The 14,680-nt window shown below is 38.4% G+C and overlaps 1 protein-coding gene across 1 annotated transcript; it reads left to right on the forward strand.

Annotated features, from left to right (window-relative positions):
* The first annotated feature begins 408 nt into the window (after positions 1–408).
* Positions 409–14,680, forward strand: LOC109053325 (serine/threonine-protein kinase tousled-like 2). The gene is made up of 21 exons (XM_042727344.1): positions 409–489; positions 1,367–1,451; positions 3,441–3,512; positions 5,553–5,619; positions 5,754–5,797; positions 5,920–6,021; positions 7,111–7,215; positions 7,303–7,395; positions 7,705–7,815; positions 7,970–8,106; positions 8,810–8,962; positions 9,051–9,117; positions 9,207–9,304; positions 9,397–9,478; positions 9,782–9,873; positions 10,544–10,633; positions 10,835–11,004; positions 11,125–11,260; positions 11,441–11,552; positions 11,668–11,775; positions 13,215–14,680. The coding sequence occupies exons 2-21, from the start codon at positions 1,371–1,373 to the stop codon at positions 13,386–13,388; spliced, it is 2,094 nt and encodes a 697-aa protein (XP_042583278.1). The 5' UTR covers positions 409–489; positions 1,367–1,370; the 3' UTR covers positions 13,389–14,680.

Raw genomic sequence — 14,680 nt, forward strand, 5'->3', positions numbered from 1 at the left:
AGGGTGGAACTGAGTTTAAAGAGCCGATTTATCATTCCAAGACATGATCCCGGCTCGGTGCTGACCCAGAGCTGCGAAGACAAACGAGAAACAAAATATCTCAAACAAGACAACGATTAACTAACTTCGAAGCGAATCGCCTCGTTTTGGATGGGGAATCGTTAGGTGCGGATCTGCAGCGAGGTACCACATGCCACAGACCTGGTAGAACATAGATATCGCAGAAGGCCAGTGGAGAAAGGCGGGTTCGGAGATCAAGGCCTCGGAGGTCTCGCAGTCCTCGGACTACTATAACACGCAGATCTCGCCCCCTAGCAACAACACAACACACACAGAGCACACGAGAGCCTCGGATACTCCTAAAACCCATAGCTCAGATATCACACTCAGACACGAAAAGCGAGACACGAGACAACAGAAGGAGAACAAAGGTCGAAGAAAAGAGGTCAAATAAAACGGCAAGAGGGAGAAAGAACCCTAATACGACAGGTACAAAGACAAATGTGGCGGTTTAAGGAGGCTAGCAGAAGAATTTGCAGGGCAGTGTAGAAACAACAGACAATAGAAGCAAAACCCAGGGGTAAAGAGATACTGAGACGGTATTTAGATGCAGTTTCCTTTGTTTTGATCCTTTGCGAACATCTTCGTCCTTTAAAACGTTATTTTTTTCTATTTTTCTGTGTGTTATCCGTTTTTTAAATCAATCGAATGATGGAGCCAGTATTATAACTTATTAACCATGCCAATTCATCATGTAATCTTGAAATAATGTACAATATGCTGGAACAAGTGGAAACGAATTCCGTAGAATTAGGTGTTTAAATCATGTTAGACGTGCAACGGATGAGATTTAACTAAAATGTAAATCGGTGGTTGCTGTAACGTTGTATAGTTTGGTTGGTTAGTTAGTTAGGAAGGATATAGTTGTCCAGGGTTCATTGTATATTTGTTTTGTTTTTGTCTTACTCGTCAGCCACCTTCTCAGATCATATCTATCATAGTGCATGTTTTTTGCGCTGATTGCATTTGTTTCCTGGTCGAAAACAAGTCTGATTGATTAAAAGTCAATGTTTCTTGTTAAATGCACTGCAGGCCACGTGTTGCATGTGGTTTGACATCAACTGATCTGAAGATCTTGCATGATCATGGTGCTTTTCTCTCGGGTTATCTATAGGATATGGCTTTAGGTGGGAGTGAGTTAATGAGGGAATAGTGGTAGGGAGGCTGAGTCATGAATCTCAGAATGCTCTGGAAAACATGTATTGAGGACACGTGACTCAACGTGTCACACACATTACTGTCCCATCAATCTGTCACCATCACTATGGCTACATAATGTCATGCACACTCTCTTCCTCTCTCTCAGAGCCATGATGGAGGAATTGCACAGCTTGGATCCTCGCAGGCAGGAGCTGCTGGAGGCCCGTTTCACAGGAGTCGGAGTTGCCAAGGTCTGCCTGGTCTCAAACTGATATATTTCTACTCCTATTTCTATTTGTTTATGATAATTAGTAATTCTTGCTCATACCTTCCGCCTCATGGTAGACCTCATCCATCGGTACATCATCTTCACTCTTTCGTGTCTATGTCTAAGCCCTGGGACTGCTTCATGCATTAAGTTATATGTTAAGTTCAAGTTGCACACCGCTAACATGTTTACCTGTTGTAGCTTTTCCACATTGTGCTGACAAAATAGACACTAGTCAAAACGCATAATTGTAGAAAAGGTAATAAACGTCATTAGCTACATTCCCATGCACCCAAACAATTTGTTAGTACTGGGATTGATGGCTCAGTCGGATGAAAAAGTAAACAAATATGCATGTGATTATTTATGTCTTATGAACTGGTCAGTGGAGGAGACTGAATATTTGCTAAAAAAAACCCTTTTCTGACATATTTGTCAGCTTTCCTTTTAGGCAAGGTGAAAAATGATAATTATTCTCACAGTAGCTCTTGTGCTGTTATAGCTGAACATGGTGACTGGGGCACTTGCTCTATAGTTTTGTTCAAAATGCAAAATGTAAACACGATTCGATGATGTAATTCAAATTGCAAAGTTCATGGTTTATATAAACAGAACCTTTTTAGAATCTGAAATGGATTAATTAACAAAAATTGGTGCATGTATGCATGCCTACTGTTTCCGTAACTTTTTTTATTATTATTATTATGACAGAATATTTTTGGTTGGCAAAATTTTGGTGCATCTATTGTGTGCAAGCACAAAATGATTTTTAAATGCTCTAAAACATTCACATCAAATAGACGTCTCTGCGATGAATGTGTGTCTCTGTTTTCTTGTTGGATAAGTCATTTAAGTGTTGGAGAACCCCAGAAAGACCTTGGATATCTATCAGCAGCTGCAATATGTATCTTGGAGGGAAAGTTTTGGATAAGTTCTGAGAAAAGGACAATGATTTGTCAGTTTTTCAGTGTTAGATGTTGTTGTTTGGTCACGGCCATGGTCATGAGAGTCCACTTCACTGACTGGGCATCACTGGAGGATATTAGAAGGACCTTTTACTCTGCATCTGTTTGGTTCGGTCTGAGAAATTTCAACAACTGAGCTGATTGAATGAACCGTCAGTAGGTGCGCAGCACGGGGGTGTTTATCGCTGTGTTATTGGATTGTGGAGGGTTTAAGCCTAAACTGACCAGAATGACCAGCATCTGTCACTCTTTCTCTCTCTCTCATTGCATGTTTAGTTCAGAGCAGGAAGGCTTTATTTACACAAGCGTATTTGAGTTACCAAAGGCTCATTAATGACGTGCATTTAAAACTGAGATAATGATTCAAAAACCACTCTGCGCACATGTGCAACCTTTTCTCACAGAACTAAAGCTACTTTTGTGGGTATTTTTTGTTCATTTCTTCACCCAAACGATGAAACCCTTTTTAGTTTTAGATAATTAATTTACCACTAGGTCAACGTACAAAGGAGAGAGAATTAGAGGCAGAATTAGGAAGGAATTAGTGTTTGAAATAGGAAAAAGTGACAGACAGACAGTCATCAAGTTTAAGGCACTGACATTACAATCTGTGCCCTTCTTTTGTGCTGATTGTAGGTGAAAATCCATTAGCTAAAATTAAATAATAAAAAGTTAATTTCCAAGGTGATCTCCAAAGTACACCAAATTAATTGGATATTAAAACGTAGTAAAAAAAATTTTGGCATGACATGCACAGGTGAATAGTTAATGTAATGCATTTATTTATTGCATATTATTTATCTATTGCTTCATTTACTATTGTTTATTTGCTGCTTTATACACAATCAACAAAAACTGTAATACCAACAAAATGACATTTATGTGTTTGTTTTATTTGCAGAGAACTGAAGACTTGAACATTTTGCTGCTGTTTTTCCTCTCTTACTAGCACTGATCTTTCCTTTAGGAAATGCAAATCCTGTTATCTGTTGTCTTCCTCTCTGCAGGGTTCTGGACAAAACGAGTCATCTAACCAGAGCTTATGTAGCGTGGGCTCCCTCAGTGACAAAGAGCTGGAGGTTAGTGCACATCTGAAGCTCAAACAGTTGTTAAGTCACAAGCACCTCTGTTTCTGTCTGGAGTGGGTAACTGATGTGTTTCATGTTGACAGTCAGGGAGGTCCAGCTCGGTGTTCAAATGTTGTATTTGGCGTCATGTTTTATTTCACCCAGTGATATCACCCAGGGCTTCTGGTTGGAAAGACTTCGTTTCTTATGTTTTTCGACTAATGGATTTAGTTGCTCCTTTCTTTTAATATTTGGCATCTGGGGTTTGTTAATCAGTGAAATGCACACATCTCTAATCCTTACGTTACTCTAATCCTAAAGGTTACGTGTGTAATTTCTGGGAAGATAGTGACAACGAACAAAATTTCAGAAATAATGACCCTATGAATGACCATCAGTTTGCCTTCTCAAGTCACAGCTTTAAATCTGCAACTAACAAATGCATGAATGTGAACAGCTGGATATAAACAAATGCAAATAGATGGTAACAATCGTGACATTAAGCATTTGGGTCAGACTTGCGTGTGTTTTGGTCACATTGTTTTAACCATAGATATGTTTATGCAGATGTCTCATTAGCGACGTTATATGTAAGCTGTCCGCCATATTGGAAGTGTCAACTTGACATCACTGACCATAAATAATCAATGAATATTCGAAGATGCAACAATCCTTATATCTTTGGTTCTGCCCCTCTCGCATTCTCACCTGTGAAATGTTATCCTATTTCTTCAGGAATTCAAATCCTGGTGGTTTTTACAACCATTGGCTGTGCAGGATTGTGGCATCTTCGAATATTCGTTGACTATTATGGTCAGAGACATTAAGTTGACCGTTGCAAGATGGCGGACGTGTCTTTGTGCTTGGAGCTGTCGAATGACCATATCTATGGTTTTAACTATTTGAGGTGCTGCTAATGTTCGCGTTCTCTCGGCATTGCCAGCAAACATACTTCTTGCTCAACTAATGCAGCATCTAGTCAAAAAATTAATTACTTAGTAATATGAAAATAGGCACAACACTATACAGTATACACACCTTTTAGTTGTCAATGTTTTAAATCCGCATCTGAAGTGTCCTGCTCTGTGCAGCGCACAGTGTCAGCCTTCTCAGCCACTCCAGTAACGGACACAACCCGGAAAACTATCAGCATGGAATTTTACCGATAGTTCCAGCAATCAATTAACGATTAATCGGCAAAACGGGTACATCGGTCGACCTCTAATCAAGATGGTCAAACAGAAAGAACCCAAGCATTTACATTTTTCTCATTTATGGATGACTGTATTTTTAACACAAAGCAAAGAACCGATAATTTTTTTTCCAATTTGGAGTTGTAACGTAACATCAGTACGCAAGACTAAAGGCTTCTTAACTCCTTTAGTAAGTAAAATAATTATAAATATATCTACAAAAGAGTAACTTTAATAATGTTACCAGCAGACAATAATGTTCTGTTTATCATTAGCGCATGCTGCAGTTATGTTGTCTGTTGCTTTAAATCCTCAAGCTCTTTTAGTTCGATTAATTCTCTTAGACTAATTCTGATTTTTTTTTGTTTTTGTTTTTTTATATCTATCACTCATCAGCTGGAAGTCATCCTAAAAATTATTGTTTTTCTGTGTCTGTATCATTATAGCTGTGATGTGGACTCGCTTGTTCTCTTAGAATGAGAGTTAGATTATTAAAACTGTGTGGATGTCTTCCTTGGTGTAAATGGCAATTACGAAATTTTTAGACCTAATGAAATGAAAAAGAATATGAAGAACACTAAACCATGTTGTTTAAAAACAGCATTACTAGACATTGCAAACTAGAACAGAGGCAGTTTATTTAAAACCAGGCAGACATGCAGAGATTGTTGTGTCTGTGCTGTATTTGGATGTTGATGTGCAGTCTTTCAGGTTGTATGAGCTTGTAGCCTCAAACATTTCAATGGATACTTCTGGAATGAATGGGGTTGTGGAATGAGGTGATGTCATGGATTCTTGCATTCGCCTGGCAGCTTACAAGTTCTGTCTCACTTTCTCTTTCTATCCCTCCCTCTCTCAGACCCCAGAGAAGAAATCTAATGACCAGAGAACACGTAAAAGGAAAGGAGACCCTTTTGACAACCAGGGTGAGTTAGAGTAATGCCGCTGATGTGATTGATGCTGAATGCACTGATTCTCATAACAAGTGGATGTTACATCTTTTAGAGTGTTGTTTCTTATAATGACTATGGCTCAGATTTTTTTTCTTTTTTTTCTTTAGGCAAAGGAGGAGGGAGAGGACACAAAATTAGTGATTATTTTGAGGTAGGCGCATGTAGTTCATTCATTCTGATATTACTAACCATTTGATCCCCATTATGGTTATAAGTTTTGTTTTCATGCTCATTTTCTCTGATTAAACTTCTAAATCATTTGTTTGTGCGCAGTTTGCAGGGGGTAGTGGTACTGGTACCAGTCCAGCGCGTGGCATTCCTCCAGTGGCTTGGTCCTCTCCACAGCACTCTCTCTCAAACCCTCCTGTTGCTGTGAGTCTCTTTCTTACTGCCAAACCTCTTGTTTGCTCTTGTTGATATAACTATTGAAAGGATAGTTCACCCAAATTGTGTCTCATACTCACCATCATGTTGTTACAAACCCATCAGACCTTGATTAATCTTCTAAACACAAATTGAGATATTTTTAATGAAACCTGAGAGCTCTCTGTCCCTTCGTTGAAAGTCCAGGTAACCAAAACTTCGAGAAATGTCATAAAGGTATTGTTAAATTGATTCAGATGAATCGAGTGGTTTAATCCAGGTCTTGTGAAGAGATATGATTGCTTTGTGATGAACAAACACATGTACAGAGTGTATCACATATGGTAAACAGAAACATATTTTTGAGCTTCCGTGTTCACCATATGTGATGTGTGTCAATCATAATAGATGTAAATAAAAGACTAAATTAAAACTTCATGAAGCGTGCATAAAGTGATAATATCTACTGACAAGACTTTCATATTCATATGCATTAGTTTTACGATACCTTTATGAAATTTTGGTTACCTGGACTTTCCATGGAGGGACAGTAACCTCTCAGGTTTCATTAATATTTAAATTTGTGTTTCAAAGATTAAACAAAGTCTCATGGGCTTGGAACGACATGAGGATGAGCAAATGATGACAGAATTGTCATTTTTGGGTGAACTTTTGGGTGCAATTTCAGCCATGTGTACATTTACAGTGGAACAAAACATTCAGCTTGCATTTGGGCAATGAAATCAACATTGTGAACAACACCCCACAACAATAAAACCTAAAGATAATTTGAATCAAATGAAACAGTAGGGGATGATCAGATGTCAGGGATAAATATAATGTACGTTGCAAATTGTACATGCTGTAGCTGATGCTTAGGAGTAAGATGACAAGTGATTGCTGTAGCTATGTATAAGCAGTTCAGTACAAGCATTATAATCACAGAAGTTATAATTATATTTGTGTTCATAGTAGAAGTTATTATTATAATAAAAAAAACATGATTGTAGAGTAGTGCAGAGTGGTGCTCTCATTTACAGTGACCCTTTTTGGTTGCGTTTGTGTTGATGGAAATATACATTTGCATCAAATAGACACTCCCACAAAAGAAGCCCCTCCTCCATCAGCTCAGTAAACGCAGACCACTCCCACTCCTCCTGTTCCCACAAGCCAGCTCCTACACACACTCAGCACCAAGCCACACAGGTAACACACTGCCACAAAAACACACTCACCTTCACAGACACTTTCAGATCCTCACTTTGACATCCACCTTCATTTGCTCTTTCTCAGTCGGAGTTGACGATGGAGAAGTTAGCAGCGCTGGAGAGCAGTAAGAGCTCGGATCTGGAGAAGAAAGAGGGCCGTATTGACGACTTGCTTAGGGTATGGCTTAGTTCACACACAGCATCGATATTAAGATCTTGAAATTTGGCAAACCCTTTTTGAGAATGGAGCCTGTGGAAAGAGTGGTGCTGTTCAGTTTATACTTCTGATCGAAAGCTCAAGTAAATGCCGAGTGGTAAATCAACATATTAGAATGAAAAAAAATAATAATAATTACCTACCCCTAACTTTTGATGTCCAAAGCTGTGACTGTAATAGGAATCTTTTCACTTGGAGTCAGATGTTTTACATGAATGAGCTGTACTGCTGAGAATACAGTGCTTATGTTGGGGTTTTTGTGTGCTGCAGGTAAACTGTGACCTGCGCAGACAGATCGATGAGCAGCAGAAGATGCTGGAGCGATGTAAAGAACGACTCAATAAATGTGTTACCATGAGTAAGAAACTGCTTATTGAAAAGGTAAATGTATGTAATGGTTAATGTGTGGTGGGGTTCTGTATGTATGTATGTTTAATGTTTTTATAATGATGATGGATATTTAGTTTTTATCCAGTTTAAACAGTGCATTGCATGTCCATGGTATTGTTCTCTGCAACTGTGGGTATGTTTTCAGTCTAAGCAGGAGAAAATTGCATGCAGAGAAAAAAGCATGCAGGACCGGCTACGTCTGGGCCATTTCACCACCGTACGACACGGAGCCTCATTTACCGAGCAGTGGACAGATGGCTACGCCTTTCAGAATCTAGTCAAGTACGTGAGTTGCACATCACACTCTCTCAAACTTCAGAGGCTGGTCAGATGTCGCATACACTCACACTTCACACTTGCTGACAGAATATGGTCAGTTTCTCTCCACTCATGCACATGTGGAGAGCTCGCCCTTAAAAGCTTATTCAGGACTGTGTTCAGGGTCTGATGATGAATGAATGTGCTGGGTGCTCACATGTGCTCCGACCTTCAGAGCCTTGAAACATGGACTTGGTACACAAGATTTTTTTCAAATGGAAAATTGATTTTACAAACTTTACATGGGTACCTTTTTTTTGTATTTTAACTTGTTCTTCACAGTGAAAACATGCTTTAATGTACATTTTGGTTGTTTAATGCATTACTGTGTTTTAAATTGTTCAGATAGGTAAGTCATAGGCTTGTTCCACTCTGGATATTCTCAATAGTACATCTCAAAATTGGGAAGATCGTGATTTTGTGTGACAAGATCGTTTATGGATTGTGTATGTTTGTGTCAGTCTGACCAGACACATTAAAACCCATTCATTCCAGTTGAAGTGTTTAACGGGCCTTTATTGGTATATGAAAGTATTAAAGTATTTAAAAAACCAAACATGCACAGAGAATTTGTTGAACTTTATGAATGATTAAACTGAAACAAAATGAAAAGGAAAAAGTAGGAAACGCTTTTTAAAAAAATAAAAATTACTTTGTCTTTGTATAGACAACAGGAAAGAGTTAATGGGCAGAGAGAGGACATAGAAAGACAGAGGAAACTGCTACTGAAGAAAAAACCACCCAATGCCAGTCAGACTCCGCCTCCCAGCCTGGAACCCAACAAACGCAAGAACAAGAGCAATGGTGCCGAGAACGAGATGTATGTTTTTCTTGCATGTCAGGCTTTGAGTAGTTTAAGGAATTATTTCATAATTCATTATTTCATGTCATAATTTATGTCCTCACAGGTTATCTTTAGCAGAATACCACGAGCAAGAAGAAATTTTCAAACTGAGACTCGGACACCTGAAGAAGGTATTCATATCACCACATTCATATTACAGGTGTGGTTAAATTTGTGTTGTCATGGAGACGAGTCTTGATGTTTTGGTGTTGTGTGTCAGGAGGAAGCAGAGATTCAAGTGGAGCTGGAACGGTTGGAGCGTGTGCGTAATCTTCACATCCGAGAGCTCAAAAGAATCCACAATGAAGATAACTCCCAGTATGCACTTTCAAAGTTTATTTCCGTAATTTTCAGAGTTTAAACACATCTGTGTCAGATTTAAATTGTGTAATTGTCGCTCCGATTTTCAGGTTTAAAGATCATCCCACGCTAAATGACCGTTACCTGCTCTTGCATCTGCTGGGTAGAGGAGGCTTCAGTGAGGTCTACAAGGTAACAGATCTGTGATTGAGAAGAATGCGTTTGGGTTGAGGGATGTACAAATCTAGATATTTTCATAATCAAGTAGTTTGTGGCTTGACTGCAAGACCTGTAAAATCATGGGACGTTCACATGGGACGCATTCTTTGTTTTGAAATCAGCTGGAGGGATCTTAATAAAATAAAATAGAAGAAAGAAAATTAGATAAATTAGTCTAATCAGTGACTAATCAACCATTCTGAGGCATTTGCTAGATTAATTGTTGCTGCTATTTCACGTCTGACTTTTTCTTCCTGTTCCTTTCTGTTTCTCCAGGCCTTTGATTTGACGGAGCAGAGGTACGTGGCTGTGAAGATTCACCAGCTTAATAAGAACTGGAGAGATGAGAAGAAAGAGAACTATCACAAGTGAGCGCAAACACCTTTTCCAACCTTGTTTCTTAAAAATGAATGCACATTTTAATTCAACATTAGGAGCCAAGTTTGGTTGGCTTCCTAGAACACGCTATTCTTCCTGAACCAGACTGTGGAAAGCTGGGGCCTCATTCATAAAGACGTGCTTATAATGATCCTTATTGTAAATGTTTGTTTCCAAAATGTTTCTATGAACAGTTTATAAAATGTCTAAATGTCAAATTTGCACATATAAAAATATTAATGCAAATTGGGATTGTCTATTTACCTTTAAACAATGTTGGATTAACCTCTTGTATATGTGAGTGCAAAATGTTTGTATGCATGCTTTTCATTTGGTGTACACCTAATATTTTTCACATCAGTTTTTGCCTTTATAAATTCTGATTTGCTCTCCACTTTTTATACATGAGGCCCCTGGTATCTGGGTTTGACTACAGATTGAAAGGAACTGGGTGGAGAGTTAAATGATGGTGTTGTCAGGACTGCTGTATTTTACAATTAACATTCATTTGCTCTGATAAGAACAACTCTTATGTTTGAAGATTTACATATGATCCATTATTATCCATCTAAAGTCTTCTGTCAAGTAAATGTTAATTCAGTGTTTTTTTTTTTTAACTGCTTGTTGAATTAAGATAGTTGTTCATGAAATGCTTTATAGGCACGCCTGTCGAGAATATAGGATCCATAAGGAGTTGGACCATCCTAGAATAGTCAAACTGTATGACTACTTCTCCCTGGATACTGACTCGTGAGTAAACTTGTGCTTGTCTTATTGAAATGTGAACAGTTTACAAATGATTGTCTCTGATTTGAAGCCTGTTTCAAGCTTTCAGTCATTTTCACTTATTTAATGTAGACAGTTTTGCAATCAACATATTTGTTTTCCATTATTTCACTCCTTAAAGTGGAGAGATGAAAGAGGCCTTGTTTTATGTGGCATTATTTCTAGATTCTGCACTGTTCTGGAGTACTGTGAGGGGAACGATCTGGATTTCTACCTGAAGCAGCACAAGCTAATGTCAGAGAAAGAGGCCCGATCCATCATAATGCAGGTCGTCAATGCCCTCAAGTACTTAAATGAGATCCGCCCGCCAATCATCCATTACGACCTCAAACCAGGTATGACATACACAGACCAGTCAACTCTTCTGTACCGGGCCAAGCATGAGAATATGCACCATTTTAATGAAGAGGGGTGCAAGATGAGACTGTTGAACACTGATCCTTGTGTTTGGCTAGGAAATATCTTGCTGGTGAATGGCACAGCATGTGGAGAAATAAAAATCACAGACTTCGGGCTGTCCAAGATCATGGACGACGACAACTACGGGGTAGACGGCATGGAGCTGACATCACAGGGGGCAGGGACATACTGGTGAGTGGTCTGCTACGACTGGGATTTGTAGACTACTTGAATTAGATCAAATGAACTGAAGTCTCTCTTAACACTTAAAACAGACTCTTGTTTTAAGGAAGTATTATAGAGTTTATAGTCTGAAAGTTTGGATAAACAGCTGAGGCCCAAATGCAAATCTCTTGCCTTATTGTACTCCAGGTATCTTCCCCCAGAATGCTTTGTGGTTGGAAAAGAGCCACCTAAGATCTCCAACAAAGTGGACGTTTGGTCCGTTGGAGTCATCTTTTACCAGTGCCTCTATGGGAAGAAGGTAAAAGACACATGTACACATGTACTTTTTCTAACACTGGCTGTGTAGTCACTGTCCACTGAGATATTAGTACCTTTCTTTCCTCATCTTTTTTATTATTTTCTTCACTACACAGCCGTTCGGTCATAATCAATCCCAGCAGGATATCCTCCAGGAGAACACTATTCTCAAAGCCACAGAGGTGCAGTTTCCTCCTAAACCAGGAGTCTCACCTGAGGCTAAGGTACTTCACTTTTTTTTTTCTTTCATGGTGTGATCTCAGAGCAGAGAGGTTTAGTCTCAGGATTGTTGAAGAATCATGAAAGAAGGGTTATTGGGGTTCCATCACTCCTTTTTACATTGCCCCATGATTTTATTTTCTCAAGTAGTTTTAGAACTACTTTTTTTTCTTTTCTCTCTTCCACATTTGACTATAAATTATAAATCCTTCCCAGCTCTTTACATTTATATTTATTCATATTTATTGGAATAGTTCAATTCATTTCACGTTCATTTGTATAGCATTTATTTATTTTTTGTATAGTGCTTTTTTTTTTTTTTTTTAATAGCACAATACATATTGTTGCAAAGCAGCTTCACAGAAAATGAAAGTTTCTACATTGCATTAATAATTACAATACAAAAGTAACTTTTTAATTACACTACCATACAGATGTTTGGGGTCAGTAAAGTCTATATATTTTTAAAGAAATCAATGCTGTTATTCAGTGAAGATGCATTAAATTGATCAAAAGTGACCAGTAGAGACATTTATAATGCTACAAAAAAAAATTGTATTTGAAAAATTAATGCTGTTCTTTTGAACTTTTTCAACAGAGAACTCTGGAGAAAAAAAATATATAATTATCAATATTTCCACAAAAATATTAAACCGCACAACTGTTTTTAAAAATGATGATGAGAAATGTTTGTTGGGCACCAAATCAGCATATTAGAATGATTTCTGAAGGATCATGTGACACTGAAGACTGGAGTAATGATGCTGAAAAAATTTAGCTTTGCTATTGCAGAAATAAATTATTTTGATAAAATATCGGAATTTAAATCAGTGATTTAAATTTGTAATAATATTTCATATTACTGATTTTACTGTATTTTTAAACAAATAAATGCAGACTTAGTGTATATAAGAGACTTTAAAAAACATTAAGGGGAAAACAGTAAGAGTGATATTTAGGGCTGCAGCTGATTTTAATAATGGGTCAATTATTTTGATTATTATATAAATAAAGAAAAAAATAATAATAGTAAAAAAAAATAAAATGCATGTCTTGCTCAGTGTTTTTCTCTTGCCTTCTGTTGCTCTGTTTGTCCCTTGTTAACCTTTTAGCCAGCAACTTGCTCAACACCAAATGCTGTGGTCACTTTAGTGGCACAAGAAAGGTTGTGGAATTCTGTCATTAATGTGGTTTTGTGTTGCTAGGAGACTTGTCAAAATAATGACTATTGGCTTAGAGAGTCAGATTGGCTAATATTTGCTCATGTCTTTGGAACAGTAATGTTTATTATCTGCCTCCTTTTATTTAAAATGTAGATTCTGTATGATTTTTAGATTAATCGCACAAACCTGCCTTCAGCTAAACTACTTCCACGCATGGCTTTTTTTCTTGAACATGTTATGATAAACTGAATACTTTCGAATGAATTTCTTGTCTATTTCAGGCCTTCATTCGCAGATGTTTGGTGTACCGTAAGGAGGATCGTATCGATGTTCACCAGCTGGCCAGTGATCCCTACCTCCTCCCGCACATACGCAAGTCCGTGGCCGCCACCGGTAACTCCAGCATGGCCGTCGCCTCCACCTCCAGCTCCTCCAACAGCAGCGCCTCAAATTGAGAGCCCCATCCATCCATGCTAGTTTTGACCAGAGCAGGCGGTGTGGGGCATTTGCATTTTGCCCCGCCCCTCTCTGCAGTGCACTGGAAGGGGTCTCAAACCCCTTACCTGCGAGCAAGGGAGCAGGAGGAAAAGCGTAAGGGAGGGATGGAGACAAAACACATCCCCTTCCACCTTTCTTCCTCTCTCAGGCATCTGGATGGTTGATTTGTTTTATTTTATTTTAATTTTTGGATGGGAGGGGACTAAAAAGCACCCCATGAGTGATCCAGAGCGAGAGGGAGTATCACCTGTGAGAAGGACCGAACTGCAACGGCTCAGACCGGTGAAAGAGACTGGTATATGCCCTGCACCCCACAACACACAAATACATGCATACACACATATAAACACACATTGATTTTTCTTACATGGCAACACTGTTATTGGGACAAGCCCACTCATACTAATGTGCATCCAAGTGTACAATATTCCTAAAGAATCTGGAGACGCTCTCTGCTGACACAAAGCCCGTCCCGGCCCATCTTCCTTTCTCTCTTTTTCCTATCCTTTTTTTTTGCCTCTGGAATGGATCTATGAACTTTTGGAAGCAATACTGTCAGTGGGTTCATTTGGACAATAGTTAACCCTAGTTTAAATGCCTTTGAACTGCCGTCAGATCACATAATAATTGCTGAGGCCAAATCAGCATCAGAACCTGTAGGTTAGCTGATCTTCTCTGCTGGGAATCAGATGTTTGTACTGTGTGAGAGATGTAATGGACAGGTTTAGGCCAGATGTTTGTCTTTATGTCTTGCTCACTTTCACCCCATTCTATGACCAAAGCTGAGCTCTACCAGTAGGTGGTGCTGTTTGACTTGCGTTTTTTCTTTATTATTTTTCTTTTATTTCTTTTTTGCTTTATGCTGTTATGAAAATGCAATTTTAGGAAGCTTTTTTTTTTTTTTTTTTTTTTTTTTTTAGATTTGGCAACACTAACTGAGAAACCCCCGTCCCCAAAGTATGTTCTTGTTTCACATCCTGTCTTTGGACAGAATCTAATGTTGCAAAAGGAGATGAACTTAGATTTTATTTTCTCATTGATTAAAAGTCTTGTGCCTCGCATCGAATCACACAGACACAAATATGTTCAAAAATTACACATTCATATGTGTTTAGGTCTGGTGATACAGCTAATTGCCTGATCCTCCTGTTTTACTGTTTGTGGGAACGAACTCTCTCGAGAGGACAGATCTAATTCAAGGGGTACAGGGCAGAACTTGGAGCGATCATTAAATGCTATTGGTTATTAA

The sequence above is a fragment of the Cyprinus carpio genome, chromosome A3 (genome assembly GCF_018340385.1).
Source record: "Cyprinus carpio isolate SPL01 chromosome A3, ASM1834038v1, whole genome shotgun sequence".
Taxonomy (NCBI): domain Eukaryota; kingdom Metazoa; phylum Chordata; class Actinopteri; order Cypriniformes; family Cyprinidae; genus Cyprinus; species Cyprinus carpio.

What these genes read in the sequence shown, in the direction of transcription:
- LOC109053325 (XM_042727344.1), top strand. Translation starts at nt 1,371, where the DNA reads ATGATGGAGGAATTGCACAGCTTGGATCCTCGCAGGCAGGAGCTGCTG. An exon ending in AGACCCTTTTGACAACCAGG is followed by an intron (nt 5,620 to 5,753) that starts GTGAGTTAGAGT and finishes TTTTTTCTTTAG; the next exon opens with GCAAAGGAGGAGGGAGAGGA. An exon ending in GTATTGACGACTTGCTTAGG is followed by an intron (nt 7,396 to 7,704) that starts GTATGGCTTAGT and finishes TGTGTGCTGCAG; the next exon opens with GTAAACTGTGACCTGCGCAG.